Below are 19,802 nucleotides of genomic sequence, written 5' to 3'. Positions count from 1 at the left end.
AGCCTGTTAATTTTTCTATGCGTTGAAGTAGCAATGCCGGAGGCCAAGAAATCAGCCCGTTCCGAACAGGCACGTTTTAAGCAGGCACTGCACTAGTTTGATTATAAGCAGAAGTCCACAGGGCAGGAGAAGAACGGTAACAAGAGGAATGTGGAAAATCTCTAAATACATTTCCTGCCAAAACCAGTTGATTGAATACAAAACAGCTTCTCTCCTTGAGAGGTTGGATATGATTGGGTTTTTCTGCTTACTCCTTCAGTGTTTGCCAATTTGAATACCTTTTCAGGTTGAGAGGTCGGTACACATCGCCACACCACATTTGTATGTTTGAGTGTGTGTGAGTTACTCTTCCACCTATTTTCTGTCATTCATTTGACTTCAGTGAGAGGGAAATTGTGTCTCTGTGTTCATTTATTTGCATGCTTTATACTTCCTGCATGGATGTGTGACTCATGTGATATCTAAAAGTTCAGATGGTAATTACATTATAATTATTTTTCATCTGCCATTAATTCAGAATTATGTCATTGATAGTTTTGGGAATTGCGTTTGAACAGCACTTTTTGAAAAATCTTTTAAACGAATTAATTATGTTTGATACCTCTGGTCTCATTGCATTAAAAGGTGTTAACAGACAAAAACACACAGGCTCATACACACAATAAGATACACTTATTTTCATTATTTTCTTCTCCATGCACACAAATTACAGTTACACCTTCTCATTGCGTGCATTCTCTATTTTCTAACGGTGTATCAACAAATTAATTAAGAAATCCACTTTAGCAAGTAATCTCAATACCTTGCAAAAAAGAAGAAAATCACTTTCATATGTTTTATTTGATGCCTATAATTATTCACGATATGATGTGATATTTCACATCAGAGAAAAAAAGTAATTCACAAATTGCTGTATTTATTGCTTACATACTGTTGTGTACTTTTTCACAAGTAAAAACAAATTCCTGTGCACATTTTCAATCTTTTCAGCATCATACTCACACTTCATTTTAACAAATGATGTAGACTTTGGGGCTGTAAATACACACACACAAATACCATACACGTATCCACAACAAAATGAGGATTTATTTTCTTTAAATATGTGCATATTTTATGTAACTTTTTCATTTCACTCTGTTTGGATGAATACCTTCCCAGCCTTCTTCATGTTCCTGGTCTATGAATTTACATTTTAGTCTGATACTAAATAGCAAGAGACAATGTAACTAACCTTTAAAAAATGTATGATGTAGTGATGTGAACAGAAATATCAGGTAGTTTTGCATGTTTTCCCTTTCTTATAATAAGTTTCCTCCAAGTGCTCCAGTTTCCTCCAACAACCATGTGAGTGAGTCATTTTCTACACATCTCCCTGCTTTCCACTAAATGTATGCTTAAAAACTCTCCAGTCTGTCATGGCACAGAACAGTAATCCAATAGTCACTCTACTTCACTGTGTTCACCAGCAACAGCTAGTCACCAACTTTGTCTGTCTGACATTTGCTGCTGCTGCTGCTGTAAAAAGAAATAGCAAAGTTTGTGAGCTGTGAAACCAAAACAATGAGCTGAAAGATGATAAACAGCTCTGTAGAGCTGAAGAATACTGCAAAATAAGTGACCTCTCTGGGTTTATTACTACAGGCTACACATGAAGTGGTTATTTGATGCTTTGTTATTTTAAAAAAATATTATTTTTTTTAAGGGTTGTTAATCGATAATCAATGAGTCAGATGTTGAGAATTGTGGTTGTACAGTGTCACCTTCTGGTCCTGGGAACAAAAACTACAAAACTATTCATCCAATTCACTACCCATGATTATTATTACATTATGAAGTGTGGTGTTGCACTGTGTATCTTCTTCAACATATATTTGGTTGGATCTCTACTTTAATTAGCAAGCTTAGTGCCCAGTGTTGTGATTTACTGTGCAAATTACAGGCTACTGTGATTGAAGGGGACAAAAATTAGGTGGATCTATGCCAGAAACCTGTTTATGTCGCTGCTGCTCTTTGGCTGCTGATAGAAGCTGACCAGTCATATATTTGTGGACCTCACTTTAAGAATGACATTTTCTGCTGTGGATACTCATTGGCAAAGGCAGCAAGAGAAACAAGAGTCAGACAAAGAGAAAGAACAAGTAGTAGCGGATTACACCATGCCAAGTACATTAACATATCCATCTGGTGTCTGATTGTTCCTGCACTCCCACTCACCCCATTGGCCCCTGTTGCCCCCATCACTGGGCTTGAGTAGGCTTTTCCAGGACAAGGTCATGTTGTTGGCGTATGTTATGAATCTACCACCTGATCCCAAAGGTGCCTGTGGGAGCCTGGCGCACCAGCAGGCTGGCAGTAGTGAGACAGTAGTGGTAAATTGACAGGAAGCATGGCTAGATCACACAATCTGGGTCATACATACACGCAAAACCCACAAAGTAACGCCTTTCTTCTTTCATGGCATTCATCTTCTCTCCATTTAATCTGTTTCTCTCTTTGTTTTTATTTGCTCTCATCACACTAATATCAGGATCTAATGTTTTAGCTACATATTCTTAACATGCATTTGTCCTGTGTGTATGTTTGTGTGTCTGCCTCAGGTATTGGCAGTCCCTGCACTTTCATAGCCAGGTTGTATGTGGGTCAGTGATGACCAAGTGTGCAACACTGTGCAATGTGGCCCATACCTTATATCTATGAGACAGGGAGGGACAGGCAAACACACAGATGGTATGACTGCAGTAAGTAAAGACATTAAGTGGAAATATTGCAATATTGACAGTGTGTAAGAGCGAGAAAAAGAGAGGCAGAGAAATGCACTATATGATACAATTTATTGAGTTAACCCTTAAAACTGTATACTGTAGCTCAAGCGAGTCTAAGTTGTGTATTTTTTATAACTATAATAGAGGGCAAGTATCAAGCATTATCTAAAATTAAAAAGACATCAGTGAAAAATTCAAGCCAGGTGAGAAGTAACATTTAATTTGTTCAAATTAACTTGAACACAGTACAAGTTGCCTAATCCAAAACTATGCTGTTGAATTGACATTGTGTTAATTTTGTGGTGCTCTGCTGTGTCAGTGACAAGCTAACAGGGGACTTTCTGTCATGCATTGTTACTGTAGGGCAGTTGGTCTTGGAAGTTCGGTGTTTAAAGCCATAGCAAAGTTACAATTTAGGCAACTATGGGATATGCATGTTTTTTTGTTTTGTTTTGTTTTGTTGTTGTTTTAGCATTGCTATGAAAAAAAGGGACGTGTTCAGTGAGAGTTGAGTCAAAGTGAGAGTTGATTTTATTCAGCCATGAATGGCTGCTGGATGGCTCACTGTTCTACCGTCTCGTGCCCTACATGAACTTTAAATCAGCTGGTCTAGATCCTGTATCCTTTTTGTGATGTGTCAGTGAAAATGACCCTTGAGGGTTTTTAGAAGCAGGGACTTCACTTAGTGTTTAGTGAGCCAATGCCCCTGCAGAGGCAGAGACAGAGAAATAAATTGTGAGTTGCTGAAGCCAGCCATTTCCACACCATTGTTTAGTCTTTCATTTTGACCTATCAGTATGAGATGATTCAATTAACAAGAGGAAGGATGGATGTGTTTCTGCTGAGTGTTAGCATTTCTTTGCCCTCACCACATGTACACCTGCTCTTTTTTCTGATGTGTCCTTTTATTTTGTGGTCTTAAATGGGTTAGTTTGCACACTGTACCCTCCTACCAACCTCACCTAAACACCTAAGACCCCATCAGACTATAGATGTTGACATTATGCTGTCATCCCACTGGCAAACTGGCCTAACACTGGGTCCTGCTTATACATATATACATACATACACACAGACACAACTGCACAGCACATACATACATACACACAGACACAACTACACAGTTCTGTAGTATAAAACTACCGTTAGGTCAAGAACAGAGACAGTGGAAATTAGAAAATTAAAAAAATATATATATCCAGAAAGGGAGTTTTACAGCAAAAATATATATTGTATATTAAGAATCATATATTTCTTATGAAACCATTCTGTCAGTGGAAGTTCGTTTTAAATAATTCTCATGGGAGGAGATTTCAGTTGCATAATAGACATGGAATTAGATCTACCTACAGACAAATCACTTAAATCCAAAAAAATCTAAGACCACCCAAGGGATGATGGGGGAATAGGTTTAGTTGAAGTTAGGCGCTCTCTCCACCCTAAAATAAGGGAATTCACATCTAAGTCTCGGGTTCATGGGAGATATTATAGAATAGATCTTTTCAAGAAAAAAAAAAAGATCTACATATAGTAAAAAAAAAAAAAATGGAGTCTATCATGATTTTTGGCCATAGAGCAATTACCCTTAAAATTTTTGAGGCCCAGACACATATTTAAAATGCTGGAGACTTAATGTTTCATTATTAGATGACCCAAATATAAAACAGGAACTGCAGAACGATCTGGCTGAGTACTTTATATTTAATCATAATGAGAGTGTCTTTTCTTCTATGTTATGGGAAGCAAGGGGAAATAATTGCTACATCTTCTAGGATAAATAAACTGAGGCTTGAAAAACAGCAGGAACTGGAGAATTAAATTAAAAGGCTAGAGAGTACACAAGCAATCAAGTGAGAAAGAAACACCAGATTTAAGTTGAATGAGCTATTAACCTATAGAGTTGAGGGGAGGTCTTTGATTTATTAATGGAAATATTATGAGATGGGCAGCAGAGCAAATAGGTTGCTTACTTTTCAATTACGTAAAGCCCAGTTGCCAAAGACTAATAGCAGCGATCATGTTTTCAGTCTCCGGAGAATAGTTCGCGTAAGGCAGACGCCACTGCACATGTGTGGGAATGCGATTCCATTTACATTGCTTTGCTAGCTTGTTGTGCTACATATCACAACCTCTTGACTTTGTACTGAGTTTCTTTGAGAATTGTACAATATACAATGTAGTACAAAGTCAAGAGGTCATAGCTTTTCACTGCAAATTATGATAAGCTATTCAAACAAAAGAAGATCTGGTAGGAGGTGAGGTAGGATATCCTTCCCCCTTCCTTATTTGGAAGAATAGAATCAGTAAAGATTTACGTTGCCCTAGCTTTTCTTTTTGTTTTAACCCTTAGCTGTCTGGATACCCATATCCACTTTCAATTGGCTAGACAAATCATATCCAAATTTATAGAACAAAACAAAAAAAGGGAGGACTGGGTTTACCTGATTTAACATATTATTTCTGGGCAGGATGTCTCAGTGCTGTGGTGACTTGGATTAATAATCAGGAGACTGGATGGGTTCTGATAGAGAAGAGTTCAACCCTGTGGTTATGGCTGTCTGTTTTAAAACTAACAGTAAAGAATGAATGGATTAGATGCACATTGACAGGACAAGCCAAGAGCAAATGAAGACAGAGTTGGATGGACTCCACTGATATTGAGCTAAGATTATGTAAGCTTCAACAACAGGAAATGGACAGCAGTTTGTTTGGTTTGAAAGTACTTGTAAACTCTGTGCCCAATTCAAGATTTTGCAGTTGTATTTTTTTTATTTTACTTTATGAATAATGTTCATGTTAGTGCTTGGTTTCTTTTCCCTTTATGTCAGCCACAAAATCAAGATTTAGAGGTGCAATAGAGTCTTCCATGCAATAACAAATTAGTTATGTAGAAATTGGCCCAAAAGTTTCATTAAGGGTTTTTTTGTTTGTTTGTTTTTGGTTTTGCTTTGTAATATTTACTATTAGAGGCACTTGTGCTTGACAGGTCTGCCTATACACACAAGTAGCCATAACTGGCATCCATATGGATATGGACATTGTTTTGTGTTGAAGCCAAAATTTGTGATTGCGGCCACTAAGAAAGGGATGCATACGATCTTCACTTAAATCAGCTTTAAATAACTCTGCTTTATTTGTATTGCTGTCTTGTTGTTCTTTATTTCTCTCTCTGCCTGAGCTTTTTTTCTCTGTCCCTCCTTCTGTGGGTGGATAGGTCAAAGGATACCCTTCATACATTTATTCATAAGAAGCCGGATGAAGGGTTTCAGAAATATTAGCTTAACTCTTACCTTTCGCTCAAGAAAAGGACTCTGGTGTTTTTCTCTTGTGTATTGTATCAGGTTTTAATTTTTTGTTCATTACGCTTCATTAAAATTACAGTTTATGTGAACATCAGTTCCACTGACTCAAAACAGAATAAGAATTCTTGACATGTAGGAGAGAGAGGAATTTAACTCCCTTTTAGCTAAATGCATTAGTCTATAAAATATGTGCTTAAACTGCCTAATAGACTTGAGATAAAATATGTATTTTACTAGCAAAGTAATCTTTTCAAGTATGGATAGAGCACTTTTTAGAGCCCATCAAGAGAGGTAATGGGGATTCTTTGTGGATTGTTGACAAGATTAATTCTTTTTTATCCCCTCAGTTTCAAATCTTTTCATTTTTTATTGCCCATACTATTTTTCTATGTAATATTATGCAACCTTACCAAGAATCCACGTTTCTTCCTTTCCTAAATGCAAAAAAAGATATCAATTCTGACTGGACCCAGACATCAAATATCTGGACCATCTAGTCACATTCATGAACTAAAACTAAGGTTAAATTCTGACCTGATTATTCTATTGGAAGAAGATACAGAATGAATTCACTGAATGACAGCAGGATTGTTAACTTAAAAAAAAAATCAACAATCATGGCTGAGTGTCACTCCCTGTTCAGCTGCCACAGTGACAGTTACAGGAAAGAGGTTGAATCCTATTTAGAGTGATGGCTGCCCGACAGCTTTTCAGCAAAAACAGAACCACCCATCTTCCCCAGAATCACATCCTCATTTCCCACACGGTATGGAGCTGTCTTGAAGTAATACACAATGTTTTCAATCATCTCAAGACAGTTATTTTATTTTATTTTATTTTTTTAACAAATCATTTCCATGATCTATGATTATTCTAGGGTCACAGGAGTACTTTTGGTAATAGCAACTGAACTTTGCTCTAAAGTGCATTTACTTGATTATCTAGCTACAGTAATATGGAATAGTAAACAGGGTAGCAAGTATTATGATTTAACAAAATAATCTTGTTTCAAGCCTCCATGCAGGCAAACATCAATCCCTCTGAAATGTCCTTGAGCAGGATCTGTTGTTAAACCTGATGCCTAACCAGACTGCACAGATGTCCAAAATAAAAATTAAAAGAAAACTTCTAAAATCCTACAAAGAGCAACAGATTTTCACATAACCCGTGTGTTTCCCACACTTCTCTTTCAACTATAAGTCAAAGAGAGAGAGAAAAACAAAAAACAAATGGTAGCCTCCAGGGTGGAGCTAACCAGCAATACTAACGAAGGGTTGAATCTATCAGTCATGTGAGCTGTCAGTCACAGGTGCACCCTTTATGTCAGAGGCCTTGTGTTGGTGGTGTTTTGGGAAGTAGGACAGACTACAGGCAGCTCTGCAAAGTCTGAGGTAAAAAGCTGGTGAATGAGGTTGAGAGTAGCAGTTCTTATCGTCATATTTTCTGTGTGTAATAATGCACATTGACAGTTTTGCTGTGGAAAAGTCGCACAGTAACTTCACACAATGTTGCAATTATCTCAGAGTGTTTCCAACACTGTAAGTTGACTGTCATTTAATTCCAGTGATTTTAAAAAGTTTAACAGTCCATTAGCAAATGACAGTAATGGAAAAGGTTTGACAAAATTGTAAGCTCCCGCAAACAATGCAAAGATTAATTTGTTTTGTATTAATTATTGCTTTCACAAAATTATAACAAATTGTTTGTTGTCACAACTGATATACCAATATAGTCTCCCCTTAAGATTTTACACAAAGCAATATAGCTTTGAGGTTTTAAATAATCCTTTTTGTGTGCTTACACAAACTCATCTTGCATGGTTTATTATGACAGCGTTCCAACTCTGCTTCTGTTGGAGCACAGGTCAGAAAATTTATGTGAATGGTGCCTTGGTGAGTAAAGACCTTGACCTGACTTCAGCTGGCATCTGAATTGCTTCTCTAACCTCTCTTATTAATGCTGAACCAGAGATAGCAGCGATAGAGAGAAGAAAGACTTAATTCTATAAGAAGATTTCGGCCAGCTTGCTGGCTCCCAGGCATCCATGAATGCTTTATGCACAATTGAGGACTGTCTAGGTGCACTATGTGTGTGTGTGTGTAATAATTCTGCACACAACACTTGGCAATGAAGCCAAATGTGCTGTTATTTGTTCTCATCAGCACATCATATTTGCATACAGATTTTTCAGGCAAAGAATCCAATTGTGTGATATACTCAGAATACAACAACAAAAAAAACTTCCTCTCCAGAATCTGTGCTGGTCAAGTGAAAGTCCAGCAAATATTGAATTTGTATTGAATACTGATTTTCCTGTCAGTGGTCACACATCAATTTTACCAGGGACACAAGCAAAGATAAAGTTACAATAGACTAGCATTATGCATTTGTCCCAACAAAAAATACAATACAAGAAGTGCCCTTGATTTTTGAAGAGTGGCTAATAACTATTTTTAATATTGCAAACACTTATTAATATAGGGTGCACAGTCATTTATTTTCTTTTTTATCAGTGCAAGTCAGGTGATTTCTAGATTAAAATGAATGGTTGTATATTGTGTCAGTTTGATTACACTCATGACAATGTTTGTGTGTGTGTGTGTGCGTGTGTGTGTGTGTTTGTATAAGAGATATAAACCCACCTCTGAGCTGTAGGTACTGTAGTGAATTCTGCATTAAGCATTCATCAGACAGAATAAATGCATACGGACAAGGTCTCCCCTCACACACTGCTAACCCAGTCTGCACACAGACAGATTGTTCATATTCAAGCTGCCCCCAATGTCATTTTCTAAAATTCATTCTGACATGGGAGCTCAAAATGAAATGAAAGCCTACCGCTTTCATCATTATTGTGTAATCATTTCCTCCCCTTTCTCTTTCTTTCTCCTCCACATTGGTCTGATTTGTTTCACATCAATCCCTAAACAATGATTCACCTTCTCCCATGCCCACTGGGATCTTTTTATATCTAAACCATACATTAAACATGTACTACGTCAAGCAGATGCTGCACTGGTGTCACACACCTCCAATAAGCTGCACCGTTATTCACAATATGATAACACACAATAGATAGTCACCAAACATCTTGTGCCCTCCAGAAATACTGGCATCCCTCTCAAAATAAGCCAATGAGGCTGTATAACAAAAGAGAAAAAAAAAAAAGCACAGATGAATCATGCTCTCTTGCTGCTGAGTATTCAGTGTTCAGAATAAAATACTCTCATCCACTGTAATTACAATATTTTTTACAGGGTCTAGTATACTGCAGTAGAAAGGAGAAGTGCATACAGTATCTCACAACAGCTGGCATCCTTGGAATACAAAGCTAATCTAAACTAAGTTAATTTCACTGTGCTACCACTCTGTTCCTTGAAGAACAGCTTGAAAAATCTTAGAAAAAAGTTGTCTCAAAGCAGCTTTTGGAAATTGTTGGGCAAATGTATTTATTTGATAAAATCCAGTCATGGTTCAGAAAGCACAGAGACTGCTCTGCTTAGAGCCACACATAACATCCTGTTACACTCTGATTGTGACCAAAGCTGTATTTTAATTCTTCTATATTTAAGTGCTGCGTTTGACACCATGGACCATAATATTTTATTAGATCATCCGAGGATATGGGTTGGGATTACTGGTGCAGTGCTCAATTTGTTCTGTGTCTCTTATCTTTGTAGTGTGGATGATGTCCAGCTTTACGTATTTGGGAAAACTGAGGAAATTTCAAATCTGTCTACTTTGCTACTTGGATGTCTTTTTTTTTCAGCTAAATCTCAAATTGAAGTTCTGGCTTTTGTCCCAGATCAGAGTTCTGACATTTCACACCAGCTCTTGCTGTAGGTCCTCTAGCCATAGGGTCATTTTTGATTCCCTGCTAAACTTTGAGAAACATAAGTCGGTAATTCAGTCTTGCTATTTCCAGTTAAGAAACATTGCCAAACTTCACCCCTTCTTATCTTTTCAACAACTAAAACAAACCATCCATTGTTTTGTCTCCTCTTGCATGGACCATTTTGATTACTTGTAACAATGTTGTATACAACAAAAAACTACTCTAACTGCTATTTTTAGAATATCTCTGGAACGCTGCTTGCTAGACATTTTAAAAACTGTCCTGCAGCACACTGTTCAGCCATTACAACGAGCCATCAGTTCTTATAATCCATTCAGGGGTTTGATAGTCTATCAAGGAACCACTGAAGCAAGTAAGTAATGTGTTAAGATAGTGTCTGAAGCGTATTGAGCTACATGAAGACTCTGTGTGCACTTTGACTATTGGAGCATGCGCACATTACACATGTAGTGAAATGTGTGTTTTTATTCTGTTTGGTGTTTTATTCTGTCTGCAAATGTTTTATTACTTAACAGAAATTGAGGAACGGCATGCAAGCTTGGTGGAAGTGACGTGGCAGGCAAAAATGCCAGTTTCCATTAAAAAACAAAAAACAACATAAAAACACACCAAGAAATGAATATGGACAGTTTCGATAAAAATGTAAATAGTTCTGTTTTTCCGTGTAATAGAAACTTTATGAATAGAGATTTTATTTATTTTTGTTTGTTTTTCATCTGAGGCCTTGTTCTACAAATATGAAGACAGTAAACATTTGCACATATTGGTTTTTGTGGAAAATGAATAAAATGTTACACCAGTAATAGGAAAAAATGGCTCAGACCTCAGAGGGTTAAGCCAAGACATACATTTACTAACTAAGACCCCACAGTATTCCCATATAACCCCAGCGATGGCTCCACTGCACTGGCTCCCTATTATATTTTGGATTGAACTCAAAATTTCCCTCCTAATTACTTTTAAGGCCTTACACAACTTGGGCACACCATATATCAGTGATTTAATGATTCATCATAGATGCACTAGACCTCTGATCATCAGAACAAGTGTTCCTGGTTGTGCCTCAGCAGCCAGGAAAGCAAGAAGTGCTGGCACTTTTTCAGAATCCACGAGAAACTTGGGTCTTACATGCCATCATTGAGGGAGTATCTTCAGTGCTAAAAAGTCTCATTCATCCTCAACAACATAACGGTTAACCCCCTGTAAAAATGCAGTCATCATTGTTCACAATGGGAAAACAGCAACGATATTTTAACTAAACAATGATTTTTTACACATGTGCACATTAGAAGGGAAATTAGCAATTGACTGCCAACTTAAACTTAACTTTATGGCCAACATGACATCAAATTCCAACCATACTCTTATGTGAACCAGGCACAGGCACCACCTCTGTGGATGTTGGAGAGTTGAGCACCACAATGATTTCACCGCAACCACAGATTTCAAATAGTAAAAATAAATATGATTTCACTAGCAAGGACCACACCATCAACAAGATGCGTTTGGATGATTTATTGAGGAAAACAATTAATGTGCATAGTTCTTTCAGTTGCTGACTGCATTGTGGGGAAGCTTATGGGGAATCCGCCTCAGCACCCGGGCAACAGCAGACCCCCAAAAACCTCCAGTTACTTAAGATAAAGTTGAGCAAATCTGAGATCTTTGAGATTTCGAAGGGTGTAGCGATGGTACGTTTGGGAGGAAAGATGACCCATGAATTGTATGAAGGCTGAAAGTAGCGGCACTGGTCTTGAAGGAGTGTCCATCGAAATGAATTGGAATTGCAAGCAGTGCGTTGGTCTCGGAAGGATTAGAAGCGATTGACTTTGAAGTAAAATTAAGTATGGCTGACCGGATTGATCTGTTTTGGTTCGATTTAAGTAGTCGGGTCAATTTTATTTAATTGGCACCAAATCACGAATAAGTTATCTTTTGGCATGTTTCGTATATAGCGGGTCAAGACCACACTCTTAATTTATAGAGACCCAACATTCCCCCATGAGCAAGCACTTAGCGATGGCGGCGAGGAAAAAATTTAATGGGAAGAAACCTCGAACAGAACCAGGCCCTAGGTGGGCGGCCATCTGCTTTGACCGGCTGGGTTGAGAGAGAGGGAGACAGTGTCATCCAAGAAATAAGGCAAGTCTGAAAAGCAGGAGTAGCAGCTTGGGTCGGAGTGAAGAGTTGAGGCAGTGAATTCTGAGCATATGAGCTAACCGAAGAATGCAAATGAGAATGTGACTTCTAAATTACGAGCAACGTGAAGAATGTGATATCTGGAGCATAGTGTGAATGCTGACTGACAGCAAGTCGGCAGTAAGAGGAAGGCGGCGAGGATTTTTAGCTCACTCTTGGTGTAAAAGTTCTATGAGGAGTGAAATTAAATGAGAATGGTTGGAGACCGGGCCCAGCTGTCCGTTAGGAGATTAGAAAAGAAGTTGATGCCGCTTGGGTAAACATGGATGGTATGTGTTTTGATGGCCATCACGGAAGGGCGTAGGGAAATGAAACTGTCACGGTAACGAGATCGAATGATGGGTAGGTTATGCTGTATATGTTGTGAAGCAATGACGCTGGATAGATCTCATGAACAACTGGAGACGTTTTAGAGAATTTCCTGCAACTGCGTGATCTCGGTTGGCCATTTGGAGGGGAATCATCATCATCTACCATGGAAACCCCCAAAAACTGGCAGAAAGGACAGCACCTTTATAGAGTTGGTGTTGTCTGGGCATTTCTGGGAGTGGGCGGCAGGGGGCGCTGACAACCCAGTGCCGGAGGCCCCAATTAAAGCTGGTGGCAGAGGTTGCTGGAAGTGGGCGGCAGGGGGCGCTGGCATCCCGGTGCCAGATGCTCCGACTCGAGTTTGCTGCTGCAATAACTGGAAGTAGGCGGTAGGGGGGCGCTGGCATCCCGGTGCCAGATGCTCTGACTCGGGTTTGCTGCTGCGATAACTGGAAGTAGGCGGCGGGGGGGCGCTGGCATCCCAGTGCCAGATGCTCCGACTCGAGTTTGCTTCTGCGGTAACTGGAAATAGGTGGCAGTAGGGGCGCTGGCATCCCGGTGCCAGATGCGTATAACAATGGAAGTTGATTGATTGATTGATTGGAAGTGACATTAGATTAGTTCCATTACTAACTAGCAATCCGGTGCATGCAATGGCAGATGTTACCGAGGTGACATTTGAGTCAGTATTAGTAACTTGCAACCTGGTGCACATAACGGCAAACGATACTAAAGTGAGGTTAGGCTAGTTGTATTAGTAACTTGCAACCCAGTGCACGTAAAGGATAGATGTTACTGATATGATGTAAGAGTAGTTATGATATTTGGTAACCCGGTGCACGTAACAGTGGACGATACCGAAGTGACGTCAGATTAGTAGAATTAGGAACTTGCAACCTGGTGCACGTACCAAAAGGTTGTTTTTTTTGTAAAATAGTATTTCAGCTAGATAATGAATAAATAATAATTTACATTTAATTAAAACATACAATTTATGGTGACATGCAGTGAGACCCAAGAATAAATTCTTCTTGTATCACAATGAACACAAATACCCAGTAGGAGATGTCACTCCTACCCCAGAACACACACACACACACACACACAAGAGATTTATAGAGGCTCTATAGGATGTTCAATCTCATTAGAAGTGTTTCCTCATGAATAACATTCCATCAGGATGAATCACTTGATTATAGATTTCTGTGTGTGTGTGTGTGTGTGTGTGTGTGTGTGTGCTGCCTGTTTGTGTTGACAGCTTTCTCTATGTGTGACTATGTGTGTGTGTCTATCTTGCCAGAATAAACAACAATGGAAGTGCCAGCTGGTGAAAAATGGGCACCACCTCTCTACTCTCTCCTCCTATTGATTTAATCTCCAGCCCTTTGCCACTCGCCACCAAATCTGTCTTCACAAAACACATCTGAGGACAATATCGTCCATTCAGGTTTTGTTCACATGACTCGGTAAAATAAGCATAAATAACCATGACAGGAGGTCAGAATATTTTCTGGGAGGGCAATAATTCTCCAGACTGGTGAGAGCGCGGTTAAGCACCTTGCATTCAGACCTGCAGCACTGCTCATCTCCTCTTAAGCTTCCCTTCTTCTTCTATAAAACAGATTTTCTTTACCACTATACCACTATTACTTTAAACAAACATAAAGCCATTATGCATAAATCAGTAACTTTCTTCACTCACTGCAGTGACAAAAGGTAGTCAGAAAGTTTGACATCAGACTTTACATAGAGGCCTTTTTTAAAAAATGCAATTTGTTTGCATGAAAATACGTGTCGAAAATTGTGCGAACCTTGGTTTCTTTCAGGGTGCAGATGTTTTCTTTATGTAGCAATGTGAAAACATAGGGCTGTCACAAAGTACAAAACCTTGTACTTTGGTTTATATGGTTCTATATGATTCAAAGCCTTTATATTTCAGCCTCATTGAAATTTTTACCTTGGCTTGCTTTTCCATATAAAATCTCAGAGTGCAAGGTGTAGGGCATAGGTCTGATCCCCACGGATTGGAAGGCAGGTCTTGTCTGGAGGTGCGATCATAACAGAGTCTGTCTGAAGCCTGTGGATTTTCTCCGGTGGCAGGCTTACCTGAATAACGGCTTTCACAACTGGCATCTCCCAGGTCGTCGCATCCAAGTTTGCTGCAATTACAAACCTCTGGCAGTGAGTTGTTCTCTTCATGTCCACATGGGAGGGCAGTAAATGAGAGCAACCAAGTAGAAAAAGGAAAAAAAAAAAGTTTGTTCCGAAAGCACGTCTGCAGCCACTTCCCACTCTGCACACTTCTATCATCACCTCCCCCTCTCAATCTCATTGTGCTGGCAAATTAAAATTCACGGGCTGCCAAGCCATCTATTCTCCCTCCACTGCTTAATTGTCTTGAAAATTGAGGAGATTACCGGGTGCGATTTATGTACAAATAAGAATCTGTCAGAAACCTGGTGTGTACCTGGCATACACACACACACATATACTTGATGATTTGTAAGCCTTACGCAATGGCCAGCATGGGATACCTAAAATCCCAACCTTTTCAATTGCATCCTTTCCATTTATTACTCTCATGCTGAGACTGTGCAATGCATGTGTGCACAGAGGAGAACAAAACACTGGCGAGATCAAGAAACTCACAAATCTTACTCAATATGTTTTGATGCTGATCAGCATTGTGTTTGTCTACATCAGTGTCACTTTTCCTAACATGTATTCTCCCTTGACTTTGTACATCAATTCATGCTGCAGCATACCCAGCATCATTTTTACTGCCAACAACAGTGGCATCTGCTATTTTTAGACATGCTAGTGGAAAGGATCAAGGGATGGCTATGTTGGTCTGGTGATTGGTCTGTCAGACAGTGATCCAGACTGAATTATCTCAACAGCTACTGGATGGAAAACTATAACATTTTGCACAGACATTCATTGTCCCCATAGGATTAATCCTACTGATCCCCTGATGTTTTTTCTTTAGCACCACCATGAGGTTCACATTTGTGGTTTTTAGTGAAATGTCTCAACAACGGATCCAGTAACAATGGATAACTATAAAACATTCATGCCCCCTTCAGGATGAACTGTGATAACTTGGATGACAACCTTAACTTCTCATCTAGCACCACCATCAGATTTAGCTTAAATCACCGGTGTTTAGTGTACATAATATTTGCTATGTTTCCCTGCTCTTAGACTGTGTATAACGATGTATTCCTCATCAGATTCTTATGTAAAAAATTGCATAAGCTATCATGTTCATTAATCACAAAATGTTTGTGCAATGCAATCAACTCATACTTGTGTTATAGTTGAAAAAAAGTCCTATATTTTATTTATATATATATATATATATATATATTCATATTTTATTTTGCTTGCAGTAAAATCACTATGCATTACTGGCTCCACCATTTAGTTGCTGGTCTGCGGCAACCTGTGAACGGATCTTTGTCCATTCATCCAATCAGGCAAGACTCTCAAACTGTGTGAAACTGAATAATGAAGTTTAACAAAATTGATCATCAGGCTGGAACTTACCATCTTCATCATATCCTGACCGAATCTCCCGCCATGAGGGAGGCCAAGTCCAGTCTATGTGATTAATCACATAATCTGAATAAATGAGTGTGAATATGAGTCTTCGTTGCTCTGCTGTAGTTACTTTTATGCACTATCCATCCAATAATTTCCTTACTGACAATCACATATCTCTATGAGACATGGCAACACATTGATATAGGAATTATATAAGTGGATATTTGTATCGTAACAGCATGTACTGTTTTTGTATGTGTGTGATTGTGCATCATTTTATTTCATTTGGGTCGCATAATGACATCTAATAAAAAACTGTTTTCTAACTGCACTTTCCTTGCTAAACTCTCGACCAGCTCGACATGGATGTCTTGTCTCAGTTTTTTCTGTCACCATGTTTCTCTCTCCCCACACACATACACATTAATGCAGGTGTATCTCCATGTGAGTTGCATGTATGTGTGTAAATGCGCAGGTGTGTGCTGAAATCCCTCCTAGGAGGGAGCCAAATGAGGCAGCCTTACCAATGTAATCTCACCTCTTAGGCTGCCACCACTCAACCCCTACCTACCTCCACCCCTCCTCTCTCCTCCTCCATCCACTCCTCCTTTCATTTCAGCCCATTCCAACTAAATCCAATTTGTTATGGTTTCAAATAAGGCCTAGTTTTTCTGTCCTCTCGCCACTTCAAACAAAGTGGCTTCTGTTATTGCTCATCCAATTTGAAATTGTTTTTTTTTTTCACATCGTTCTTTCCCTTCAGGTACTATCTTTCTTTCTCTTAAGGTCCACTCTTGCTGTGATATGCAGTGTAGACTCTAGATGTCAAGCACAAGATGCAGTAACTACAAAGCTTTTATACAACTATGCAGAGCTGTTCTTTTATAGCTTTAGGGCATTATTGGCATTTTGTGTCAGACTGACCTATCCAATCAGTTTTTTTGGTGATGCAAAGTTTGATACCCACCTTATTTCTACAGTGTGTGTGTATATGTGTGAGTGTGGGTCTGTATCTACATGTCATAGTTGTTTTTTTGAAGGCTGATGCAGACAGTTTTTGGTTGATGCTACTGGTAGAATATACTGATTTTATTTGTTTTATATTCCAAAGAAAAGACCAGTATCAGCCCAAGTTATTGAAGTGTGCGTGTTCAGCGTCTCAGTTGCATTGAATTGACGCTCAAAACGGTTTGGGGGGAGCTACTCTTTTTACTGAAAAAAGGGGCTAAGATCCCCTAGGAATGAATTTAAATTCATGTGGAAACTTAATCTAAACATCTGAGAATGTCAGGAAAAAAAGTCCTCTTTTCAAGGCAGATAATCATTATTAATTAAAGTAAGGACAGGGAGAAAGAGTGGTGAGGTGGTTTCTTAATTGTTCAATAAATGTACTGAATGAAATGTTTTACTCCAACATTTCTCGCTCCTATGGGTCCTGTTTTTAATTGAAAACCTGCCTCTGGGTTGATGCTTATGAATGCTGTTGTTATTGCATCACCGAGCATTTAGCAATAAAGACGGCTTTTCCGCAGTCTAGTTGTTGATTGATGAGAATTATAACCATAAAAATAACAATGTGGTGGTAATGATGATGACACAAATAATTATAAAAATTCTAATGGGGTCTTGATGGTGGTAGTGATGATGATGAAGACAGATGGTGATGTTGAACAGAAGTCAGGCTTGCATGTGCGTGTTTGTGCACCATACCAGGGCACACTCACGCCTGAAGATACAAGGATTGTATATAAATGACCGCAATAGAAAATGTGTGTGTGTGTGTCTGTGTGTGTTGCAGGGGATGATGTATCTGGAGGAACGCAGGCTGGTCCACAGGGATCTGGCAGCTCGAAATGTCCTGGTGAAATCTCCCAACCATATCAAGATCACTGACTTTGGCCTGGCTCGCCTGCTGGATGTTAATGAGAAGGAATATAATGCTGATGGAGGCAAGGTAAATCATGGACTCACTTGACACTTGTAAATTGTTATTTGTTTGTTTGTGATTATGCTGAAATATTTAAGCCTTTCCAATGCTGTATTTTGCATGATTATGGAGGCCAGAATGAGCCCCTGGAATAGAACACTCTGAATGGCTAATTATAATAAATTCTGAATTGATATACAGTATTTAGAGAAAAAAAAAATCTTAAAATAGAATTTTAATTTATATTATAGGATTAAATAATATTTATGTTTTATATGAAATCCATTTCATTATTCTTTCTTTAATTTATGAATTAATTTTTGCAAATAGTAGGAATATTAGTGTATCTAGTGGCAACTGCACCATTTGTAGCCTTACTGCTAGTATTAAATCAGTACTATTAGTGGAAGTTATACCACTATAGCATCAGTAGTTGTGGTGGTATAGTGACTGCCATACTGTGCTGTACTAAACGTACTACTGTATATGATCACCTGAGCCTGCATTACCATGTTTTAAAAGACAACAATAGACATTAACATTAATTAGGGTTTTATATCCTGAGGGAGGAACTTAGCCCATCACAAAGGACAATTTTAATGGAGTCAGTGAGATACTATTCTGCTCTACTGGACCGTTTTATTTACTTTTGGGGAAGGGAGATCTCAAAACCGTATAAATGTAGTAAACAAATCTATCCTTGGGGCTCTCTTTACATGGGCTTCTGGCCTCTTCTAATCTTTCTTCATCCTTTGCCTCTTTTGTATTTTGTTTTCAAATCCTCTCCTCTCATGAAAGACTATTGCATCCTCTCTCACGCCTCTTTCCAGTCTGTCCATCATGTTTTGTGTCAATGTTGAACATTGTAGTATTATCCTCTCCACTGAATGAAAGACAGACACCTTCAACATCCCACTCCTCTCAACCACCATCACTGTAATCAATAGAATTGCCCTCAAAATCTAATCACAGTGTTAAGATGCATCCCAGACCAGCCTGCCACTTGTCTTACTGTATTTCAATACAGCTGGAGCTTGTGTGTATGTGTGTGTGAGTTTGTGTGCCTCCTCTCTCTCATCATAAAACCTTGTTTTCCTTCATTCTGTCATACCTCTCTTCTCTCTAATATGGTTTGCCAAAACAGTTAATTTCATGCCAACATCTCACCAACAGATTATCTATTGTTGTCAGTTATCATATCAATTTTATTTAAAGAAATATATGCAAAACAGATCATGGTCAGGTGGATGTTATATGTATATAATACTGACATGCTATGCTTACTTGGCAGATGCCCATCAAATGGATGGCCCTGGAATGTATTCATTACAGGAAGTTCACTCATCAGAGTGACGTTTGGAGTTACGGTAAGCTTCAAATTTTCATTTTGGGGAATTTGCATTAGGTGGGTAAAACCATTATGGCCCCAGTATTTTCTATATATCAGACAAAACAAATATATCCCCTCAGTAATTTTCCTTTAAAATTACATTACATTACATTAATTTAGCAGAAAGTTATGTGCAAAGTGACTTCAAGTGTATTTAGTCTCCATGGGAACAAGAGTAAGAAGTGCATGCCTTCTAAACAACTTAGAATATGTTCAGTCCTGCCACACAGGTGTCAAAATCTAGATGTCCAAAAATGCTTTCCAGCTTAATGAGAATAAGACTGGGTCCTCATCCCTGTCCTGCAAATTGTACTGGGGTGTTACCAGTTGTCATGGGCCTACAGAATTTATTTTACTTCTTTATTTTTAAGCACTAAATGGGCCGGTACCAGTATACTCTATGTCTAGTGCTCCTTACTATTCAGCATTTCCAGTTGAAGTCCAAAGGTGACTGAGCATTTTCCATTTCCTTAGTGTCCACGTATCAACACTATTAATTCCCATTTTA

The 19,802-nt window shown here is 38.6% G+C and overlaps 1 protein-coding gene across 1 annotated transcript in view; it reads left to right on the top strand.

The window, feature by feature from the left end:
• Positions 1-19,802, top strand: part of LOC137192539 (receptor tyrosine-protein kinase erbB-4-like) — a 351,735-nt gene that overhangs the window by 312,933 nt on the left and 19,000 nt on the right. The window contains exons 21-22 of the mRNA XM_067603312.1: positions 17,776-17,931; positions 19,196-19,271. Of these exons, the coding sequence (XP_067459413.1) occupies positions 17,776-17,931; positions 19,196-19,271 (232 nt within the window). The remainder of the gene's footprint in view (positions 1-17,775; positions 17,932-19,195; positions 19,272-19,802) is intronic.

This window comes from Thunnus thynnus, chromosome 11, assembly GCF_963924715.1.
Source record: "Thunnus thynnus chromosome 11, fThuThy2.1, whole genome shotgun sequence".
Taxonomy (NCBI): Eukaryota; Metazoa; Chordata; class Actinopteri; order Scombriformes; family Scombridae; genus Thunnus; species Thunnus thynnus.
The sequence above is the reverse complement of the archived record's forward strand: the minus strand, read 5'-3'. Positions and strand labels throughout refer to the sequence as shown.